The sequence below is a fragment of the Neomonachus schauinslandi genome, chromosome 5 (genome assembly GCF_002201575.2).
Source record: "Neomonachus schauinslandi chromosome 5, ASM220157v2, whole genome shotgun sequence".
Classification (NCBI taxonomy): Eukaryota; Metazoa; Chordata; class Mammalia; order Carnivora; family Phocidae; genus Neomonachus; species Neomonachus schauinslandi.
In genome coordinates this window covers 102,279,729-102,303,511 of record NC_058407.1, presented here as the reverse complement: position 1 = coordinate 102,303,511, position 23,783 = coordinate 102,279,729, and the positions used below count along the sequence as shown (strand labels likewise).

The 23,783-nt window shown below is 50.3% G+C and overlaps 1 protein-coding gene across 12 annotated transcripts in view; it reads right to left on the bottom strand.

Moving 5' to 3' along the window:
* The window catches only part of CACNA1C (calcium voltage-gated channel subunit alpha1 C), a 643,199-nt gene that overhangs the window by 568,926 nt on the left and 50,490 nt on the right, over nucleotides 1-23,783 (bottom strand). For all 12 annotated transcript variants that reach the window (XM_021690729.1, XM_021690726.2, XM_021690718.2 and 9 more), the window contains exons 2-3: nucleotides 18,055-18,385; nucleotides 13,388-13,493 (exon numbers count right to left, since the gene is read on the bottom strand). In XM_021690729.1, the coding sequence (XP_021546404.1) occupies nucleotides 13,388-13,493; nucleotides 18,055-18,385 (437 nt within the window). The remainder of the gene's footprint in view (nucleotides 1-13,387; nucleotides 13,494-18,054; nucleotides 18,386-23,783) is intronic.

The window sequence follows — 23,783 nt, the reverse complement described above, 5'->3', positions numbered from 1 at the left end:
GGAGGAGCAGGTCTTGAGGTGTAGGACTGAGCTAAGATCTCAGACCCTTGAGGTAGAAGGGACCTCCTCTGCCACCCAAGCTGCCGTCTGTCAGACAGACAGCACCCACACCCACACCGAGGTACACCTTTCCCTGCGAAGCAATGCCTTTAACAGACTAGCCAGGTACTCAGCAGATACACATAAAGCTCCTATGGTATTCAGGCACCATGCTAGGACCATACAGACATGATCCCTGCTCATACACAGCCTACTGTGAGTGAGTGTTGTGGGCTGAATTGTGTCCCCTGGTACCTGTGAACATGACTCTATTTGGAAATAGTCTTTGCAGACAGAATCAAGTTAAGACAAGGTTACACTGGATTGGTGGGGGACCCTAATCCAATGACTGGTGCCCTTCTAAAAGGAGGGAAATCTGGACATAGAGAGACAGATACCCAGAGGAGAAGGCCAGGGGAAGGTGGAGACAGAGACTGAGATGTCTAGAAGCCAACAAACAGCAAACATTAGGAGCGATACCAGGAGCTAGGACGGAGGCACACTACAGAGTCTCCCTCCGAGTGCCCGGAGGGAGCCCACGCTGTTGACACCCTGATTAAGGGCTTCTGGCCTCCTGAACTGTGTGAGAGAAAAAAAAATTGTTTTAAGCCACCAAATTTGTGGTAATTCGTTACAGCAGCCCTACACACTGAACACCGTGAGATCCACATACAAATACACAGGAGAGCAACAGTGCTTAGATAAGAGACGCTGTCATCCCCACTCATCTGCAGGGATGGGTCCCAAGACCCCCAGTGGGTGCCTGAAAGCACAGCCAGCACCAAACCCTACATGTACCATGTTTTACCTAGACGTACAGACATCCCCATGATCAAGTTTAATTTACAAACGAGGCACATAAGAGATTAACAACAATAACTAATAATAAAATGGAACAATTATAACAATATACCATAATAAGTTATGGGAGTGTGCTCTCTCTCCCTCAAAGTGACGACCTGAGATGATAAAATGCCTGGTGGTGACATGCAGGGAGGTGGATGACGCAGGCATTGCCACACAGCGCGAGGCGACTACTGCTCTTCGGACGCTACATCAGGAGGATCACCTGATTCTGACCTCAGTTGACCGCAGGTAACTGAAACCGCGGAAAGCGAGACCACGCACAAGGGGGGCTACCGTATCTAGAAAATGCTATGGAATCACGAAAGGGGAGAGGAAGCTTCCCGCAAGAAGTGACTTCTAATCTGAGCCTGAGGGCACATAATAGTCAACCAGAGGAACAAATACATAAAGTTGCTTTCCAGGGGTCAGGGAAGGCTTCCGGGGAGCGGTATCTGGGCTGAGACACCCAAGACCAGTTGCATTTAGCCAGGCAAAGTGGAGGAAGCAGTGTTTCCAGAAACAACAGTGTGAGCAGAAGCCCCTCAGTGAAGGGGCAGAGACCTGCGCAAGCCCAGCGATGCTGGGGTGTGGCGTGGGAAAAAAAGTGAGGGTTTTCTATTGCCGCATGAGAAATGACCACAAACTTAGTGGCTTGAAACAAAACCCATTTGCTAGCTCACAGTGCTGTAGGCTGGACATGGAGGGGCCAGGCTGTCTGCTCAGGATGAAATCGGGGTGGTGAATGATAGGGGAGTCCTCGCTCAAGCTCCATCATGTTGTTGGCAGAGTTCCGTTCTTTGCTGGCCATCGGCCCAGGTTGCTCTCATGCTCAGATCCTTGCAACAGGGCCCCTCCTTCTTGAAAACCAGCAACAGAGAATATCTCACACATCGAATCCCCCTGTACTTTGAATTTTTGCACCAAGAAGGACCCCATCATTTTTGAGGGGTCACCTGACCAGATCAGACCTCCGTCCTTCCATTTTTCGCCCTTTTCTCAAAGCCACTGTGTGGGATAGCATGTCCCATCACAGGCGTGCTATCCTGTCCTCTTCACAGGACAGCCCCACAATGGTGCAAGGGTGCGGGGCCCTGGGGGTCATCTCAGAATTCTGCCACCAAGTAGGCTAGCAAGGTAGGCCAGTGGCATCCTACAGACCAAGACTATGCATGTCCCTGTGCTTTTCCCTCTGGAACCTTCTGCCTGTATTCCTTCCCCGCCCCTGTCCAACTGCCACAATTCAAACTCAACTGCATATTGAACCGTGAACATAGCCCAGCTCTCAAGCATACTATCCGACCCCTGCTGCCTGCCTCCCCCCACACATCCATCTGCAAGCACGGGCTGCTCCCAGGTCTGTGCTCTCCAAACCCGGCCACGAGTCCCACGGTCCTGTGCTCCAGTCTCTAGAAGACCTGACTCAGCTCACAAGGTCCCCTTCTGGACATCCTTCCTTACTCTCAGTGTCTGACCCTGGTCCTGAGGACTCGAAGGTGCCAGAGAGAGAGCCCTTCCCAGGGCACGTTGCCATGTGTCCTAGAGCACAGAGAGAGAAACTCCCGTGTTTTCACGTCTCGTCTGCTCGGTACTTGAGGAAGGCTTTACCAGCTGCAGGACAGTGCTGAGGAACTACTCATCCCCTATGCTCAGCTGTGCCCAAGTTAAACGAGCCCCCAAGGAACAAACAAGACGAGCACTGCATGAGCTCCCCAGCAAGGGGCTCCCTGCGCATGGGCATGACGGGTTCCAGGCCCAGTCAAGGATCGGACGGCTGTCCCCTCGCCTGGCTTTCCCAGGCTCCAGCAGCCCAGCTGCACTCTCAGCAGCAAGCAGGTTATGGCCACACCGCTCACCATCCATCTTGGAAAGGTCAGGAACTAAATTTGGAACTTGGCTTTTAGTTCTTCTGCATCTCTAAGTTATCTTGAGAGGAGGCTAAAGGAAAAGGTTCACATGCCAGGAAAAAAAAGGAGTACATATATCAGAGACCGAATATATCTGTCTCGTTTTAATAACCGTTACTGTGATAACGCAGCGACATCTATACGGCGCTTTGCATTTTCCGGAGCATTTATGTGCATCCTCTCATTGGAGCCCTGCTATGACTGTGTGAGGTATGACCTATTACCTTTTCCACCACCAAGAAATCTAAAGGCTAGGGAAATAAAGTGACAAGGCCGTACCACTAGGTGTTGGCCGAACTGGAGCTAGAACCCAGGACGGTGACTGCAAGCCCGGGGCTCTCTCACGGCCATCACACTACCCACGGTCTAGGCCACGGGGCCCTGAGTGCTCAGGTGTATCCCATGAAGCCACCCACCATGAAAGGCATGCGGCTCACACCTGGCGCTGGGTGCTCTTGAGATCCCCCACACCTGACTCTGCTGGCTGGGATCCGAGGAAGGCCCCTCCTTCAAATATGGGGTCTCTCTGGCTCTCAGGAACTGCTTCAAGTCACTCCGTCACCAAGAAGGCTCATTCGGGCTTTTAAGCTTGTCTCAGGAAGTCAGGCTGACTTGTCTCAGGAAGTCCCCCCACTCCAACCAGAGGTTCTCCTCTATTTAGGAGGCCTGAAGGCCTATTTGATTAAGGACGTCAGCTCAGGTGAGTCACAGGTCCTTGAAAGAATGTGGGTCTCAAAGCCAAGTCTTCTGCTCAGGCAGCAGCGGATACAAATGAGCGCCCCCCTCCCACACACTCACCAAAGGGCACCGACTAGGGGCTGTGAGCCATGCCCCGAAGACTCACAGACACGACACAGCCTCTGAGGGGCTTATTCCCTACATCCACCGTCCCTAAACAGACCATCACCTATGTTACGGGCATGCTAGTTGAGGCCCCGGTAATTAAAGGACCATATCCTAGACAAAATACCCCTCCCTATACACCTTAGGAAAGCCACAGAGCACAGCACAGCAGTTAAGGGCGTGGACTGAGGAGCCGCACTCCTGGGGCAAGTCAGTTCATTGCTCTGTGCCTCACTTCCCTGACCTCGAAAATGAGATGGTTAGAACAACAAGAGTGGTCTCATGGAGTTACTGAGAGGACTCACTGAGTTAACACTGCAACGTACCTCGAGCAGCAGCGGCACTGTGGGTGTGGGCCCCGTGAGTGTGGATGGCGCTGTTGTCACCCCTGCTTGTTGAAAGGCACTAACCCAGCAACTTCGATCATACAGAAATCAGTAAGAACAAAGGGAATAAAGAGGAAAGAAGGCTTCTGAGAAGCCAAAATCAATTTTCTAAAATCCACACATTAAAGCTAATGTACCTTATTCATAAACGAGCCTCCTCAATCAGAATCTATTTACTCTTACTTTGCACATAGCCATGGTGGCTTTGGTGATCTAGTGTCTATGCTCCCAGGAGAGGGTGAACAGCAAATTAAAAGGGCCGGTCCTGGAGGGGGAGACACCCCAACAGCGATGGTGTATGAAAATGATGGCCAAAGACCCTCTCAGTCACGGTGTTCGGGGGCCATCTGCCCTTTCCTTCACTCTCTCCATGGCTTTATGGAATTACAGGAGTTTATATATTGAATATTTCCAATGGTTGTGCTGTCCCAGAAAAAGCATGGAGTATGTTGGGAATTCTTTTTTTAAAGATTCAGGGATCTATATTTTACATTCTAGACTTTCTTCAAATATACTTATATTCAAAGGCACTTGGTACATGAAAGGGGTTCCATTAGCCAGAGTGTGAATACATATGGAACACTTTCCCCCCAAAATGAACGCAGATGGATAAAAATGAAACAAGAGGCGTCACCATACTTAGACTTCAAAGCAACATCTCCTCTCACCCCATCCGCTGGCAAATGCAGAGCGGACAATGCCTTCTCCTCTGAAATATTTAGTGAGGAAACAATGAGTCAAATAATTGCCCCAGGCACCCGAGGGTTTAGGATGATTACAGGAAGCACAACTCGATCGGGGAGCTTGCCAGCCCCTGGGAAATGCCACGTCCCTGAGGCGGCCTCCCGGGGGCTTTGCTGGCCTCCCCTACCATGCTGGCCTTGCAGGATGGCCTAGCCTGCTCCCAGCTTGGTCCCTTCCCCTGCGGGTTTTCTCCTGTGTGTGGTGTCAAACCACTGTGTTCCTTGAGCACAGCATTCACCATGGGTGTGTTCCAAGGAAGACTATTCTTCAAGTTGTCTTGTGGTGGGAAGGTTTGGGGAGGTCCAGGGAGCCCCGGGGGAACCTTAACCCACAGGGAGGCCGCTGTAGCATGAGGCTAAGAACACACCACTGGGGGTAACTGCAGTACCTTCACTTTGCTATGTTTCCTAGTGCAAATTACTTCAATTCTCTGAGCTTTGGTGTCCTCATCTGTTAAATGGGATAATAACAGTATCCATCTCATAGGGTTATTATGATGCTTAGATGCATTAATATACTCAATGCACTAAATAAATAGTGAGTGTTATTAACGTGTTAAAGACTCCAAGGAGTCTTACGATAAATTAACTTTGGTTGCCGCAGGCTTACCAAATTTATTTCCCAACAGAACCAAGTTTGTTGGTTTTTTTAAATACCTGTTAATACCACTGCAGAGGGTTTAATCTTTGAAACATTTTCCATCTCCTTCTATGCTCACGGCAACCCTACACACTCCAGAGAACGGAGCAAAGAGCCCAAGCGATGGTCCCGTGCAGTCCTGAGTTCAAATGACTACCCTGCCACTCACTCACCAAGTCACTTTACTTCTCTGAGACACTATGTCCTCACCTGAAATAAAAGGATACACCCTGGCAGGGGCCATTCATTCACTCCTCAAATATTTATCAAGAGCCTGACATGCGCCAGTTACAGCTCAAGGCCCTGGGGATAGAGCAGCAAACAAAATGGATGAATTCCCTACCCTCAAGGAAAGAAGTAAATAGATATTGTAATTTATTGCTGTGGGGACTAAGAAGAGTGTTTGCAAAGCACTGGCACCTGCTGGTCACTGAATAAAGGCAATTATTATGACAAAGCAGGTTTGGTTACTCCCACCGGCCAGCAGAGACACAAACAGGAAGGTTAAGTGACCGGCCTAAGGCCACACCACTCGGGTCTCTCTTCCCAGGTCGGCGCCTGCTCCAGAATAGCTTTTCAGACATACCTACACCCAGGTCCCACTCAGACCAGATCAATCAGAACCTCAGAGGGGAGACCTCGCTCAGGTGAAACAGGGCGTCCTGCTAACTCTCTCGTCTATAAATACTGTACAAAAGTTTACCTTAATCCAGCATCTTATTTTTTAAAGGTGCATATTAATAGCATAAGAAGTATATGTTGGTTGAACATGGAGAAATGTTAAAAATAACAGGAGCAAACATTTAATATAAAAGAATCACTGCTCCCAGGTATCCTCAAACATCCTCAAACATACTTCACACAAGAAGTATTTAATGATGATCACCTATATGCTTTATTCTGTAGTATGTATGTGCTTTCTATAAAAATTGCTACTTTAAATAAATAAATACATACAGACAGACAGACAGACAGACTCGGCACCACTGCCTCCCCCCAGCCCCGCTCCCCCTCTCACGACACAGCACAGAGAAGATTCGCACATGATGCAGTAGCTATGTGGTTTGTTACCTGTGATTAGCTATGAGTGTATTTTATAACCCTAGTATTTCTGCCGAGTGTGTGCATCTGGTGCATTAGGATGACACATATGAGGGAGCACTAATAAATCACGTTTTGTTGGTGCATGAAAGCCCACAAAGACTTCTCACTCCTAGACAAGCCTGATGATAAAAGAAATCACAGCTCACTGCAGGGAGATAAGGAGACCCCAAACTAGCATTTTTATTCACCTCTCACACAGAAGCTCTGACGTGGGTCTCTTCGCACCTGGTGGGCAGGCCTTGGACTCATCTCAGAACCTGTAGTGGCCTAAACGCAGGACCCTGTGGGGTGTCTTCAGCCCCACCTGCCTAGGGAGAGGGGAACCTCAACTTTACAGTACTCAGGCACACCTTGGCTCCCTGAGCTGTGACTGGGAAGGGACGGACACAGGCTCATTCCAGGCAAAAAACACCTGTGGGGGTGGGGGATGGAGTCACCCACAGGCCACCCAGGGCTGTCCCTTCAGGGCTCATCTCTCCCCATGAATGCATCTCTGCTTTGCTCCCCGTGCAGTCAGACGATGAGGGTGAGGCACGTGCGGACACATGTCAATCTTGCCACATTAGAGTTGCTAGAAACAGGGCCTTTTGGTGTCCTCTCTTACCCTTCCGAAGTAAAAGCTAGCCTGAGTGCCACTAATCCTGACCTGCCCCAAGGAACCAGATGGAGGGGATGGCTTTCAGCCTCTGGTTCTAAAGGACAACACGCATTTGTTGCGGCAGGCATTGTTCTAAGCCTTTCTCGTACGTTAGTTAACTCGTTTAATCCTCATGGCCGGCCTAGGATGCCAACTCGCATCACTGCCCCAACTTTACAGCAGGAAAAGGGAAAATCTGACATCCCAACCCTCTTCCTAATGTAACTCAAGAGCTTCCAGCAAACCCATCCCCCTGAGTTCTCCCCAGTCCTTGACGGAGATGCAAGCAAGCCCAGCCCCAAAACAACTCCTTTTCTGGCCTCTCTGCCTCTGCCGAGAGCCTGGTTCTTGCTTCAGAAAGTACACAGCGCCGTTCTTTGCACAAGGTGAAATGCCAAACATATTCTCCTAATATTTCAACCCAAGCCAAGTCTTTGTGGACTTCCGAGTTTGGGAGACCTGGGAGTTTTCCACACACAATGAGTTCGCCCTGCTCTCAGAGGTCGTTCGACGGACACCCTGCGTACGATGTACCTCCTGGGTAACGGCTATCCCTGGGACGGGCTCACAGCTGCTATAGTATAAATGATGTGCTGCGGAGCAGGTGGCACTGCCAGTAACAAGACTGTGAATAATACAGAGAAATGTGCCATGGGTCAGTTCGGTCTCATTATGCTTCACTAACATGAGGAAAAGATAACAAAGGTGATGGATTTGGGTGCAAAAGTCTATGTTTGGTGGAGCATAAAACAGACTTTTCTTTAAATAATGAGAGAAAGACTCCCCCCCCGCCGAAAAAATTCTATACCAGAATACTTTTCATCTCTCGGAAGGAGGAGAAAGCAAAGTGCTAGAAAAATAAATGGGGGTTATATTAAGGAGGCAGGAGAAAGGAGAGGGGGACGGAGAATGTATGGAAGCTGACAAATTTGCAAGGGAAGGCACATTTGTAGGAGCAGGCGCAAATGTGAGTTTGCCAGTGTGTGGGAAAAGAAGACTCTCTGCTAATTCTGTGACAGCACGAGTGCGCTTGGTTCAACAGTCTGTTCTGAGCCCACCAGAGTGGGAAACCTCTCGGCAGCCGGCGGGGCCCAGAGAGAGCTGTGGGTAGGCAGTGGCAGACTGGGGAGGGCGAGCTGAAGGAGGGTCCACTCTACGGTGACGAGCTCAGAGTCACCGTCCTCAGAGAGCAGTCCCCGGTCCCCTGCATCCGTCACCGGGAGAGCCCGCTGACAGTGAGACTCCAGGGGCCCCCTCCAGACACGGAATCGGGGGCTCCGGGGGCAGGGCCTGGGAGTCTGCATTCTAACCAGCTCTTCATAGGAGTCTTACCCACCGAGGTCTGACAACCAGTGCTGTCGCCTTTGTCCCTCCTCTGCTGTTTGTGAGAGCAGGCCTCTGAATTAGCACTTCCTTATTTAAAAGATGGGACCGTGCCATGAAAGTAATGGGAGAATTCTCGAGCATGGAGGGGATGGCTTTCAGCCTCTGGTTCTGAGGGGGACCACAACATGGGGGACCATGTTGTGGCATGACACTGATGCTCAACAAACAGTGGTTACATGTCTACTATCTCAGGGCCTCGGTGAGACTATAGATATGTCCCTCCCCATGGCACTCTTCTAAGAGCCTTCAACATCTTGTCTCATTAATCCTCACAGCAACTTACGAGGTAGATACTCCCATTTTATAGACAAAGAAGCAAAGGCACAGAACGCTCACACAAATGACTTTGGATATAGAAAGGAAGCTAACTGTGAGAGACTGCCAACAGAGAGGCCGTATCTGAATCTGTTTGAATGAGCACGATGAGGGGAAGAAGGTGTTCAAGATGACTCTGTACAACATCAAGGTCGGCAGAGCCAGCAACCGGGCTAAAGGCAAAGGTCAGAAGCAAGGTTCCTGTGTGGTTTCTTTTGCTTTATTTTTTGGAGACCGGTTGTGTGAAGAGAGAGAAGTTGAGTCCTATGTGGGCTTGTCTGTTTGAGGTGTCTGCAAGACATCCGGGAACATATGACTGTGGGCCAGGACTGCACTGGGTGCTTCCTGATCACGGCCAGCCCTCCTCTGCCCCAGAACCCCGGGAGGGAGCGTGACTTCCATCCACCAGGCCAGAGATCAGAGCTTCAGGAAGACGAAACAACTCCACAGGACCATCCAGATTAAGATACAAAGTGGTAAGGCCAAGGCATGAACCCACATCAGCCCAACTCAAAATTCAGCTCTATACAAAAAGCCAGTAGTTCCCAAACCTGACTGATCCTTAGCCCCCCAACTCCAGCCCATGAGGAATTTTTCAAATGCATATTCGCAGGCCATGCCCCAAAACTACTAAATCTGAATCAGATCTACCAATGCATTGGCATCTTTCCATTGAAGCTATCCAAGTGGTTGTAACAATCAAGCCGGTCTCAGGAGTCACTGCACTGGTCCACAGGCCTCTCTAATGTAGGAAATACTAGTCCAGGCCTTAGGAAAGAGCTCAGAGCTGGGCACATAAATCTAGGAACAACTTACCTAGAAAGGGAACATGAAATTGTGGAAGCAGCTGAGCTCACCAAGGGGAGACCACAAAAAGAAAAAATAAGAGGCCCAGGACAGCAACCTGGTCAAAGTTCCCATAGAAGCAAGAAGAAACTAGAAGAAGCAGGAAAAAAATGGTAAGAGATAGGAGGGGACTTAATAGTAACTCTGTCCCAAAGCCAAGGGGCAAAAGAGTTCTGCAGAGGGGCATCTAACAATGTAAAATGTTGCAGGGAGAAGGGGGGAGAAGAGGGCCTGAATCACAACACTCATATTGGTTACATCCAGGGAGCAGAATGATAGCCTGGCCTATAAGCCAATGTGGGTTTGGTTTGGTTGGTTGTTTCAGGGGTTTTCTAATACCCCTTGGCCACCATGCCCCCTCCCATTAGGTCAGTGGCCTTCACTGTCCCAGGGAAGGTATGACACGGTGGAAGGCAGAGAACAGGAGTCACACCATGGCTTCAGAGTTCAAGGAATGTAAGCCAGGGCACTGAGGACAGTCTGGACGACCACAGGAGGGCCACCTTGCCCCAAACAAAGATCCCAAGATGGTGAACCTGGGAGCATCAGCCAGGAAACAAAAATGAGTGAGACCCTGGGGTATGTCCTTGAAAGGCGGCCCGTGTAATCTTCACCATGTCCCCATTCCCATAGCCCCAGCATGGCCAGGCGAGGTCCAGAGCTGCAGATCAAGAGACCCCATGCTGGGAACAAGAGACCACATGCCTGCATGGATCAAAGACCAAGGCCCTTCCAGGAGGGACAAGGCCACTTCAACAGTGTGGATCAACCACACCAAGAGCAGCATGTCCCCTTGGCTCCATAATGCAGTGGTCCTTAGCTACAACTCCAGGGAAGGGGCTGAGAGCCCTGAACTTACAGAGGTGAGGTTTATGGCATCGGCCAACAGGAGTCACAAATCAGATAGGATGTTCAGTGATAGGAAAGCAAAAACAAGCTGCATTTCTTTCCCTCCTGAGTTTGCCAACTGAGATCCATATCTTTTACTTTCTAGAGATGGGGACAGAACACAGAGAGCACGGAGCTGAAGAGAGAGCAAAAACAAACTGGCAGAAGTGGCAAATGCAGACTCTTCCTGAAAAAACATTTCAAACTTAAAATTTAAAAATTACATATTATTAAAGGAAGTTCAGGGATAGAGCAGAATTAGGGAAGAGTGTACCTATGTACCTGTGTCCGTGTGTATGTCCGTGTATGTATGTCTATGTGTGCACGTATGTTTCTGTGTATCTGTGTGTGTATGTCTCTGTGTGTCTATGTGTCTATGTCTGTGTCTGTGTGTGTGTGTACATCTCTGTGTGCGTCTGTCTGTGTACATTTCTATGTGAGTATCTGCATGTGTGTGTCTGTGGGTGTATATGTCTGTGTGTCTGTGGGTGTATATGTCTGTGTGTCTGTGGTTATATATGTCTGTGTGTCTGTGTCTGTATATGTCTGTGTATCTGTGGGTGTATATGTCTGCGTCTGTGTACGTGTGTGCGTGTATGTCTGCATGTGTATCTGCATCTGTGTGTGTGTGTGTCTACATGTGTGTCTGGGTGTATGTCTGTGTGTGTTTGGACTGGGGATAAAGGAAACATGAACACGCTTCCTTCACTTAGGCCAAGCTGTGGCTTGAAAGAGGTCAGAACTGCTCTAGCAACTAGAAACGCCTTTTCAACCTCGCACACTCTGTTCCGCATCCCCCAAATTCCTAGTGTAACGTCACAACAAAGTTCACTGGCTGTCCCCATCCCCTCTTTCCCTCCACCTATGTAACCTCCCCCCTCATTTGCAAGAAAGAAAATAGCAACATGCAACTGACACTGGGAGGTTTTGTGAGGCCCGGGCTTGCATGCTGGTGTTATTCTTTTTTAAAAATACAGCTTTATGGAGGTATAATTTACATACCATAAAAGTCACCCATTGTTAAGTATACAACTCAATGACTTTTAGTACAGTTATACAGCTGTGCATCCAGCTTCAGAACACCTCCATCACTCTGCAGTGGGATTTTAAAAATCCACTGTCCCTCCAGCAGTCTCTGCACCCAGCAACCTCCACTCTAGTTCCAAAGTAAGTCCAACACAACCCCTCATGGTCCCACCAGCCAGGCCACCGCCACCAAGTACGGGCTTCACAGACCCAGACAGCAGCCAGCCCAGGCTCCTCTCCCTGTGCAGCACCCCCAGCCCCCTCCCCATGCTGCTGCTAATCCCCCAGGGAGCTCAGCCCGGAGGGGCTGGGGCAGAGACTAAATGCAAACTCTCTACCCACCTTCCCCACTGCTTTTGCCTAGATCCCACCCAAAGCCTCCCTGTCTTCAGAATAAGACAACACATCCTTTTTTTTAAGTTACAGATGAAGTGTGAATCTGCCCAGGTTTCAGGAGGCCCATGCTGGGAGAGGGAGGTGGATACGCCGAGGACAGCCCACGGAAGATGCTCCTGCTTTTCCAAAGGCCATTTGGGAGACACTTTGGCTTGTGTTTATTCTGACACAGTAAAGATTTCTTGCCTGTTAAGAGACAAGGTCACACCTCAGAAGGCCTCGTGGACTGCAGGGAGTGCTCTGCCTGCCGACTCTGGCCATGTCCTCTCTCGGAGCTCCCGGGCCAGCTCTGGAACCTGTCCCCGACGCACGGCCCAAGCTGAGCCCTAAGACGCTGCAGCCTGGCTCGCACCGCACCACGTTACCCAATATGGAGCTGGGCCTAACTGTCCCAATTGGGGGACACAGTGGAGAAGTTTAAAATGCGCCTCAGATTCAGTTGCTGAGGTGGCTAAAGAAAATGTCGAAGGTTAAAAAGCAAAAGAATGACAGCCGTGATGCCATCAGCAGCCAGCAATAAGGGAAAGGAGAATTTGCTAACCCTCCTGATTCTTTTGGGAACGATCTCATCAGACAGTCCAATCTCGCTAATTAGAGGAAGGTGCTGACGACGGGGAAAGAGGCGTTTGGTGGGAATCACATGAAAAGTTATGGTGTCTCTGTGGGGGAGGGGGAGAGAGACAGGATTTTCCTATGGCCCGTGGCAGAGGCACCCGGGACTGCCCTGATTTTGCCAACTGCATTCCAGAGCTCTTTTCCTCCCATGCCCAGACAGAGCAACGGCCTCTGTAATGACTTCACGCTCGGCCAAAAGTAAACACACTCTGCGCTTTTTCCATGGACAAATTCTAACCCCGAATTGCCAGCACTGGCTTCCCAACAACCCAGATGGAAAGCCGCCTTTCCCAAGAAAAGAAAACCTTTTCAACTAAATAATGCATCTTGGCTGCAAAAGGAAACTTTCCTAAAAGCTTCCTAGAAATTGTTTCTCATGCAGTGATACTATAGATCACCTGAGCAAACCTTACCAGTGGGACACAGTCACTTAAATACAAAAATCATCCAAGAATAAAAGCTTGCTCCTGCAAACACCTGCACTTGCAACTTAAGCAGCACATTTTATAGCTCTCAAAATACACACACACACACACACACACACAGAGCTCACCACCACCTAACTGGAATATTCTTTCTGAAAACAGGCTGTGATAAGACAGGTGCTGACTTGAATAAAGAGCAGCAGCACTTGAGATCTGAGCTCGGCAGCACCTCTGCGCGTGTCAAACGCACATCTCACTTCTCCCCACATTCCACCTTGAATCCATGTGATCCAAGCTCAGTCCTCCACCGAGGGAGAGAAGCAGAGAGAGACGGGATGGTGGACTTACCAGGTTGGAATTGGTGGCGTTGGAGTCATCTTCTGGAAAGGGAATATAGATCGCTAAGGCCACACAATTGGCAAAAATAGTCAGTAAAATAATTATTTCAAATGGTCTGAGGACGGGAGTTAAGGAAGTCAATGCCACAGAAAGCACAAGTGAAACAAACATACATATATATATTTTTTAAATGAATCAAAGATTCATAAGAATTTTGTTTAAACAATACATTCCAAGCCCCTTGTGTTCTGACAAGAAACATATGCCTTTTTAAGTGCTTCTAATGGGTCCCCGCCAAAATTTTTCCTAATATGTCAAAAGCAGTGGAGGCCAGTCGCGTGCCAGAGTAAACACAGATTTCTAAAAACTTTTTTCTTCTTCTTTTATTTATTTAGATTGCATTGGACTTCATTTTCCCCCATGTGTGCTTGGGGTTGCCTCTACAAAGCAGGGCCTGCTCAAGTCAGGACAGGCCGTCCCCCAGAAACTCCTTCTCTCATGGTTTCCACGCTGCCCCCCAGGGGACTTGAGCTGGGGGCGGGAGAGGTGAGACCGATTTAAGGCAGACTTGACGTCAAGATTTTTCATTGAAATTTGGAGATTTACTTTTGATCTTTTAATCTGAAGTTTAGAGTGGTTATTGTTTTTTTCTTCTACTTTATTTCCTGACACCTTCCACAGAACCTGACGATGGCTGGAGGCTCTGGACCCTCAAAAGCATGGCAGCCCATGTACTGTGCCTTCAGGGCAGGGCAACCATCTTTCCTCCAAGGCACAGCTCCATGTGGAATACCTTAACCCTCTTCAGTCTGTGGAGGCCCTGCCTTCAGTAGGCCATTCTAGGGCCTCCTGACTTGGGCTGGTGTGTACTGGGATCTAGAGGGATAAGCCAGCTTCACTCACCAGCAGCAGTGCACTCAGTGAGGCTCTTGTGTCCAGATTTCTTTATCAAAATATCAGGCAGAACACATTCTCCAGAGAAAAAGGAGTTAATATGATAATGGTCCTTCTACTCTGCACCTACAACTAAAGGCCAGAAAGGAGAAGCTTCAGAGGAAGGCCAGTTTATGCTCTTTGGGCCCCAGCTTCCCCTGGTTCCCCAACACTGCCAAGTTTTCATCCTCATCCGAGGAGCCTGACAAGATGAGGAAGGGAAAGAGGATGGAAATCCCTGGAAGAAGGGACCAACTTCCTCTCCCAGGGAAACCTGTACTCACCAAGTTAATGAATTGAAGCAGGAAGAGAGACCTTAGAGATCATCTCGTCCAAACCTCTGAGGCCCAGAGAGCCTAAGAAACTTTCCGAAGAGCCCATGGCAGGTACTTCCCATCAAGACTAGAACCCAGATTCCCTGAGCGCAGAGTCCAGTGTTCATCCCGCTGCCATGAATGGCCTCTGACCTGTGTTAAGGACCTAGAAGACATCTTAGTCATGGCTTTAGCTGGTGTGCTGGTCATGGATCCCCCTCGGTCCCACAGGCATAGACGAGGGTCCATTTACCAGCACATCTCATGAGTGTGTGTGCCTTGATATCAAGACGATGACATGCAGTCTAACCCCCAACTTGACAGATACAGAAAACAAAACCACCTCTCCCAGGTTCCAAGCTGACAAGTAGCAGGGCCAGCCCCAGACCTGGACCTACTGACTCATCTGCTCCGATATGCTGTGGTGCCCCCTGAGTTGGCCAAGGAACCAGGGATGGCACTGGCGGTGTTGATGACAGGGACGGCAGCAGGCAGGACAGTGGCTGACACCATGCGCTTACTCTGTGCCGGGCTCTGCTCTAACTGCTCTGCACAAACACCCGAATGAGTGCACAGTTATTGTCCCCATTTCTAACTGAGGAGGCAGAGAGGTGAACTGTTAACTTGCCCAACGTCACACAGCTTGTGGTAGGATGGGATTCAAACTCAGGAAGTCTGGTTCCAAAGTCGGAGTTTGTAAGGACTACTTACTCTACGCTGATCCCTATGCTGACCTATCCTGAAGTTACCCTAAAGCGTTTTTAGAAAGTTCATACTTTAGACCTCCTACCACAAAACCCCTTCCCTCCTAGCCCTTTCCCACCTGCTTAGGAAAGTCCCATTCAGCCCAGGGGCTGGTCGGTTTCATTCCCGCCGTCTGATCCCTTGTGCCGCGCCCCTCCCACCCCCACCAGGGCTACAGCACTTCAGTTAACCGAGTCAGACCTCAGGCACCTGTCCTCAAACATCAACTCGTTCCTTCCACCAAAGTGGGTGGCAGCTAAGCTTGGGGTGTTTCTTACACTATCACTTCTACATCCTCCCCCAATCCAGGCTATCCATCCATCATCTTATGCTAAAAGTCCCTGGCTACTGTGGAGACGATAATGTATAAAGAAACCGATCAGGCAGGTAAGAAAAACCACGAGTGGAAGGTGGAGGAGACGCCAGTAAGACCTGGAAACGTACTGTGTCACCCTGTGACAGCCAGATCATTTTTTAAACTGTCTCTCCTTCTTAATGACAGCATCAGATTCCACTCTTTCAAGGAACACTGACGAGCGAGTACACCAGACCATCTCCTGACCTGTCCAACTACCCTTCCAAGGCAGTCTGGGAATGCCATCTGACTAGCAGTGCGGAGGCCGGGCCTGCTTCCTTTCCTGCATGGGGGAGGACCCATTCCGCCAGGTGGGCTGGCTGCAGCACCCCTCTGCCCAACCAGGGAAGCGGCTGAGCTCCACAGGTGGCCCTGGGTCACGGCCTGGCTAACACTGCTGCTGACTTGGTCAACTGTCTTTTCACGAGTCCCTGCCTCGGGCCTCCTGTGGCTCTGTGACCAGTTTCCATGGGCAGCACACCAGACGGTGCCATTACAAAGCCCCGCTCTTCCACACTCCCCCTCCTGCCCTGTGTGCTGCTATCTCACCTCTTCCCTTCCTCCCAGGCTAGTACAGCACCTGGCACTTCATTCTGCCCGCAGTGCTGCCTGTCAGGGAGCTGTCCATCCCAGGGAGGGAAGACAGACTCGATGAAGTCAACTCGTCCTCACCAAACACGTCCCCTGACGTGTTTTTCTGAGCATGCTTCCACAGGCATAGACTCCGCAGCCCTCGCTAATACTTTGGTTACTGCCCACTAAAGATGAGGAAACAGAAGCTCTGGTGATTCTGATGACTTGTGACCACTCAGAACACAGGTGGCAGCACCATGATGGGGCGTGGTAGTTCAGGCCCCAGATCCAGGTCCCTGTGTGTCCCAGTGGGCTGGCTGGCGTCCCCTGAACGCCTACCCTAGTATGTCTCCTCTACACTATGGGTGCACGGGGAGCGGGACGCACATGGACTGGGGACTTGGGGAACCTGGATTTGAAACCCAGCTCTATCAGCTACAGGCTGTGTGATCTGGGTAAGATCTTCAGCTTCTTCAGGCCTCAGTGCCCTCCCCTTTGGGGGAGCCTGACCCACATGGCCCCCAGCTCTCCCACTGCATGGTTCTGTTGGAGCTGTTATGACAGCAGCATGCTGGGGCTGCCCAGAGCCGAGCCTCTCACCCAGTCCTCCAGGAACGGGAAGCACGCTTGGCCACTCAGGACAGATAGCCAGCTCTCCAGCCGCCACTCAGCTTATGCTGCCTTCTCTTAAAGTTACTTTTTGAGTTGAGGGGCCCAAACATTTATAGAACTGACATGTCTTGCTAAACAGAAGCTCTTCCCTCCCAAGCCATCTTCTTTTGCCTTTCAACCACTACCTACTAAGGCTTCTCAATCTTTCCGTGGAAACTCATGAATGACATGGAACCCTCCTATCCTGAGTCCCAGGAGACATGGTAGGAGACGTGGTAGCTCTGCCTGAATGAATTCTTATTATGAAAATGCCCAACACTAAGTACCAGAGTTCACCTGTCTGTCACTAATATATGACCACGTGGGGCTCAATGTCATCACTGGGCAAAGTCAGGGGTGGACCTACTCATCTTGAAGCTCCTTTCGATCTCCACCACCCCACAATTCCCATGACGTTAAGGGGCCTGTAATTCCACAGTGAGAGCCTGGCCCTCCAAAGCCATTTTCTCTGAAGGGCCCACTCACTGGGTTCTACGCATACAATGTGGGTCTGTGTTTAAAACTCCCAGCCAGCGTTCTCCACTTTGGCTGCACACGAGAATCACCTGGAGAACTTTCACGTATGCCTGCGTGGGGCTCAGGCACCTGTATTTTGTTACAACTTTCCAGGCGATGCCAATGTGCAGCCAAGTTTGGGAACCATGAGCCAGGGTGGGTCACTGACCACTACCCTCTCGCACATCTCGGGCTTCCTCCTCCTAGAGAGAGTGGAGGTCATGAAACTACACCAGTGCCATGACACAGGAGGCAAAGAAGGCTATGGGGTATGTAACCACTGTTCACCCAACACACCAGCGGATCCCTGGACAGGCTTGGCTAGGTGAGATGATACAACCTCTCAGGATCATTTTCTCAAATGCTGCTCATGGTATGAAAAAGATATATGAAGAAAAAGACCCTGCTTGTTACTCCAGCAGATTCCTGGGCCCTATCCCCAGACATTCTGAGTCATTGAGTCTCGGGTAGCGCCTAAAACTCTGCATTTACATAGCACCCCAGTGATGAAGATGCAGTGGGTCTGGGAGCGAGCCTGGGGCCAGCCCCACCCGGGGTCCCGGGGGGGCACCCCGCCCAAGCCAGAGCGCAAAGGATATTTCCATTCGACGATGCTGATGCACGCCCTCCGGATGGGGTTCTTCAGAGTCAGGCAGAGCAGGGCACGGGGCGGGCGCGTGGCTGTCGTGCTGCCCTGCTTCTTGGGTTTCCCGTACTGCTGCCGCTTCCGCTGTGTGGAGCTGACCGTGGAGATGGTCGCGTTGCCGGCGCTCCCCATCAGCTTGGCCTGCCGGGCCGCGTCGATGGCCGCCTGCCAGGACAAGGCCGCCCCCGGTGTAGGGATGTGCTCAGGGGCGAGCCCTGCAGCGGCATTGGCATTCATGTTGGCATGAGCGGGGCGCGGGCTCCCATAGTTGGAACCTGCAGGAGGAGAGGACAGAGGACGGCAGTTACTAGGGAGAAAGCAAGAGAGCTAGGAAAAGGAACCCAGACTCGCAATTTTTTTTTTAAATCTCATTTCAAACTATTGCAGCAAGAGCCTGGGAGGTGGCGCATGAGAACATGGGTGTGTGCTGCTGAGCAAAAAGAGTCAGGGAAACTGTTCTTGTCCCAGTTCGGCTGTGGGACCCTGGACATGTCGCTCCTACTCTCCAATCTCACCGACTCATCTTAGGCAACCAGACATGAGATGTGTGCATTACAGCATACATGCATGGCACATGTATGGACCTGGAAACACAGAGCAAGTGAGAAAAGGAGGACACAGAAAACCGTACATATGCAACGTCATATACGTCTCTTACATTTGTAAGAACACATACAAATAAAGGACATGCATAAAATATAATAGAATGGTTGTTTAAGGAAAGTGAAGAGGGAAAAAGGAACGTAGGATATGGGGATAAAAGGGAAGAGTGAATGAATGAATAAATGAATGGAGAGAGAATCATTGCAGGAATCAATGACGACAAATGCACAATGAATCAAAGAGTGTAATTCACTCAAGTCTCTGTACCCAAGTTCCAAAAACCAAAAATAGTATAATGAAAGGAAGGCATTGGACCAAAGTTAGGTCACATCCAGGTACCTCAAACCCATCTGAGCAATGAGTATTGATTGGATAGGAGGGGGTCGGGGGCTGTGATGGTTTTACGTTATGTCAGCAAATCCTTTGACATCCCTCCCATTAAGAAAGAGGATCTATGTCCCTTCCTCCTGAAATGGGGTTGGTCTTTGGTGACCATTTTGACCAAAAAGTACATAAGAAATGACAGTAGGTGCATGCCCTGAGGCTGCCATGGGGTGAGGAAGCCCATACTAGCCAACACGGAGAGCCCATGAGCAGGGAGAGACTGCAAGACAGCCCCAGCTGCTCCACCCACCATCTGACTGCACCCCATGTGAAAGCCCAAGCAATTCCTGACCCCTAGAAACTGTGGGAGGCAGCCAGGTGCTTGCTACTATAAACCACTTTGTTTTGGGGTGATTCATTAGATAGCATTTGATATCCAGGAAAGGGAGCTGTGTATGGCAGGGATTGACAGGGTGGGGTAGAGGGACACAGGGAGGAAAACTGTGCAGGCACCAGTGAAATCCAGAGTAGAGGCATCCACATTTCTCTGTATAAAGGCAAATGAAGCCTTCAAGACTGCCCCTAAGACACTATGCATACTTGGTGGGCACTCCTCCATCTGATCAGCTGGATGCCTGACCCTAGAATCCTACAAGGTTTACCCAGGATCAGCTCAGCCTGGGCCCAGACCTGAATGCCCCAGAACAGATGCATGGCCTTGAGACTTGTCACCTGGTTAGGTGCCATGGGATCAAGGGAAGCAGCAGAGAATGGGGTGATAGTGTGGGCAGTGAGCCTGGCATCTGATGCCAAATCAGTTGCCCAGAGAACCGTGGCTGGAACAGCCAGACCAGTTGCACATATGTAGCTTCCAAGGGCCCTCCCCTCTTCTCAGTGTACACACAGCTCTCCCAGGGAAGCTGCTGGGCCCAGAACAAACTGCCCCTTCCCTCTCCTCGCTGCAACTCACTAGTATTCAGATGAACACTTGGCACCTCTCCCAGCCACCCCTCCCTACTCTTATCTTGGATTGATCCTTCTATGTTTGACCTTCAAGATGACTTTTGCTCCCAGTGTGACTTGCTATCTAGACCCTATCGCCTCCACCACCAGCCCTGTTGCCGCCCCCCTCCCCCAGGGGATAAGCAATGACCTGGCTTAGCCTGACAGAACGCAGAGACACTCTGTCCTAGAGATGGACCTTAACAACCTCATCAGGCTCCTGATCTAGCCAGACCCTGAGCTTTCTGGTTATATTACTTAAGTAACTTAGCTTAGGCTAACTCAAATTGGGTTTCTGTCCTTTGCAACCAGAAAAGACCTGACGAATATGCTTGTTCAAGGCTACAAAGCTTGTACCTGTCTGGGCTGTCATTTCTGCTGAATTCCAAAATCTACGTCCTTTCTGTCATCACACCCATGACAGACCATAAATAAGTTTCTACTCTTCCACCAATTGATTGACACGACTGCCCAAAATGCTGGACCCAAAGGATTCTTAGACTTCTCCGCGTACAAGAGGAAAGTATGTCATGACAGATTAGTGATGTCTGCCATGGATACAAACAGTAGGGAATGGTATCACAGATGCCACGAATTCACCAGCCCTATGTGATACCAAGATGAGCACATCAGGTCTTCTTTAGTACCGGCTGGCCCACTGCCTTCCTGTCCCCTGACAGTTGTCTCCTGCACTATTACCATCTGGTCCCTGTAGCATTAGGGCCCTGCGCCCACTCCCCAGGGCCTGGAAAATTGCCTCTGTGCTATACTCAATTCATGGCTATATTCTCAACGTGACACGGCTCCTGTATCACCATCTACTCCATTCACCCCCCTCCTTTCCTCTGCTCCAGCTGGTCCAGGCAGCTGCCGCACCCCTGGGGGTAAAGTGTTTTACCCAGAATGTCAGGATCATGGAGAACCCAACACTTCCTATAAGAAGTCCTCTCTCTCACATACCTTGCCATTGTCCTCCCTACACTCACTGTGTGGATCCTAAGCATAAAGCTAGGAAGACCCCGATATGACCGGGGCCTTCGCTTTTCTTATGATACCCCAGAGGAAGGAATTAGAAGGCAGTATCTGAATTAATAAAGGCACCCGAAGCATCAGAACTGCTTCAGTAACCAGCAAGCATTCGTATCTCCATTTAACACATAAGAAAACAAAGGAGTGTATGACTCATTAAAGGTCACAAAGTGAGACAATGAAAGATTTCTGCGACACGCACAGGACTCGCGGTTCACTGCTAAACTATACTCCGCCTCCTCAGAACTCACCCTGCGCCCCACATGCATACACACGTGTGTGCTCACGTCCACAGCCACAAGCAAAGCATACGTCTCCTACTGGGTTTACGGGCCTTGAGGTTGAAGGGGCTGCTGCATTTCTGACCTAAGAACATCCTTTACGTTTGGCATAATCTTCACAGGAAGGAGTCCACTGTGTGAACAGCCTCTCCAGTAACCCTCAGGGCAGCCCTGGGATGAATGAAAGTGGAAGGTGTCCCCGTTTCTACGGGCTGCGTTGGAGTGACCAGCAACCAGTGGCCTAATCTCATGTCTTACTGGGTTTGCTGGGAGCACTGGAACTCTCATTTTGTCCATTCAATCTGTGATCTATAATTTTTCCTTCCTAGACTCCCTCCCTGCTCAGCACGGACAACACTTAATCAACTCTATTTTAGTTCCTAGACTAACTTCTCTTCCCGCACATAGATAAAAGCAGCCTATGTCTTCAGCACTGTCAGCCCCTCCAGACCCCAAATCTCTTCTCACAACAAGCCTGCAGCACCTCACACCTTCTTGCAGACTACTGTCTTCAAACTCCAATCTTTGTACCCATTCCCGAGCACTGTCTTCATCCTCCTCTCTCCTACCACTTGCCAGTTCCAAAAACCGAGCCATCCGTTTAGACAATGCTTCGGAAGAAGGCAGGAAGCACCGGCATGAGAACACATCCATGGCCTCAGAAAGGCTGCGTGAGGGGTGTGTCCTATGCACCCTGAGGTGGTGACATGGAGAGCAAGGTGACCAGGGCTCCGCAGAGCCAAGATGTGGTTCTGAAAGCCAGGTCCTGGCAGGCTGACTTCTGAGCCACCCTGCACCATGGGTGACCTTCTTTATGTTCCCAGAGCACAAGGACCTCTCTGGAGCACTCCATCTGGAGAAAGCACATACAAAGAAGCCCGTGGGGAAAAATGGAATGTCAACCTCTCCCTAGCCAGAGAACAAAAAAACAACCCCCATTAATTTGGTCCTGGAAGCTCTGAGCACTGCTACAGCCCTGTGACCTGACTAAGGGCACCGCCATGGTAAACACAGAGCCACACACGGGCGAGACGGGTGCAGCCCCTCCAGGTTAGCCTCCCACTGGGGCTATGCTTCAGGGCCCAGCTTAGCCTCCCTTTTTCCCAGCAATCTCCCCCCATCCCCTGGGATGGCTCCCTACCCAGACCCGAGGCTCTCTTAGTATCTCCAGGTCCCACTCAGGAAGGGGGCACCACTATCCAAGAATCCCAGGAATGGAAAATCACCACCTTCGGCTGAACGCTTTTGAACCCAGAGCAGTGCCGTGGAGGAAGGGCAAGCGGCCTTGTGTCCCTGATGGCTTTTGTTAGCACGAAATAACCACCCAATGCAAAGAGACCAATTTTCAAATTATAAAGCTGATTCAAAGCTCTGTCTCCTGGCTGCCAGCTGAAAAGATGCCACCGTTTAAGCCTGCTCTGGCTCCTGCCTTACTAAACTATTTTTACTGGTGTTCTTGTCCCTGAATGAGCCCCAGAGCAGCGGCTCAGCAGATCAGGCCACATACAAACAGGTGGATGCCCACAGCGGCGACCTCAGCCTCACAAGAAGAAAATGATTCCCATTTGTCAAATGGCCCAGCTCCCCTGACTTCAGAGAGCAGCTCCCTTCTCCCGCACACAGGGGCTGCTGCTTCTCCAAGGGACCAGGACGAGGGCAAGACCCCTGCACAGACTGGTCGGCCACAGGTCATTCTGCTCTGCAAGGTCCTAGGAAAGAGTCCAAGTCCGGAGGCGGTGGCTTATGCTTCCTTGGTATCCCCATGAGTGAGGCGTGGAGCTGGGGACCTGGAAGGTGTTCGGTGATGGAAAAGTGGATTTCATTTTCCCTTTAATCCATCTCCATCCATGCACCTGATTCAGGGCCTTACTGCAGAAGACGTTCACTATCTACTTGCTAACAACAGCAATATGATGATGTCATGATAAAGATGAAGGCGGATAACAGTTAAACACTAGAAACTGATGGAGTCAGCCCATCTATGCCCTAAAGCATGGGCTTCTTCAGCCTCTACAACTTATTTCTGGGATAGGGTTGTGGGGGAGATTTCTGAAGGAAGAGGTTGTGAGCCATGACTTCCCTCTCCCCCACCACCCCCTAGTCCAGGTCTCCACCCGTTTCTTGCCCAGAATGCTGCAGTAGCCCCCTGACATTTCTCTCTCTCTCCTTGCCTGTCCCCAATCCAATCTCCATGCAGCAGCCAGAGTGACCTTTTAGAAACAGAAATCATAAATCAGGTCCTGTCATTCTCCTAGATAAATCTCTTCAAAATCTGGACTCGTTGCCATGACTTATGAACCCCACATAGGCTGGCCCCGGCCACTTCTCTGAGCTCATCTCATTCCCCTCTCAGCCTGGTCCAATGCAATCCTCACATATGGGACTCATTTCACTCCTCCGAAATGCTCACTTCTTAAATGCGGCAGTACCTTTG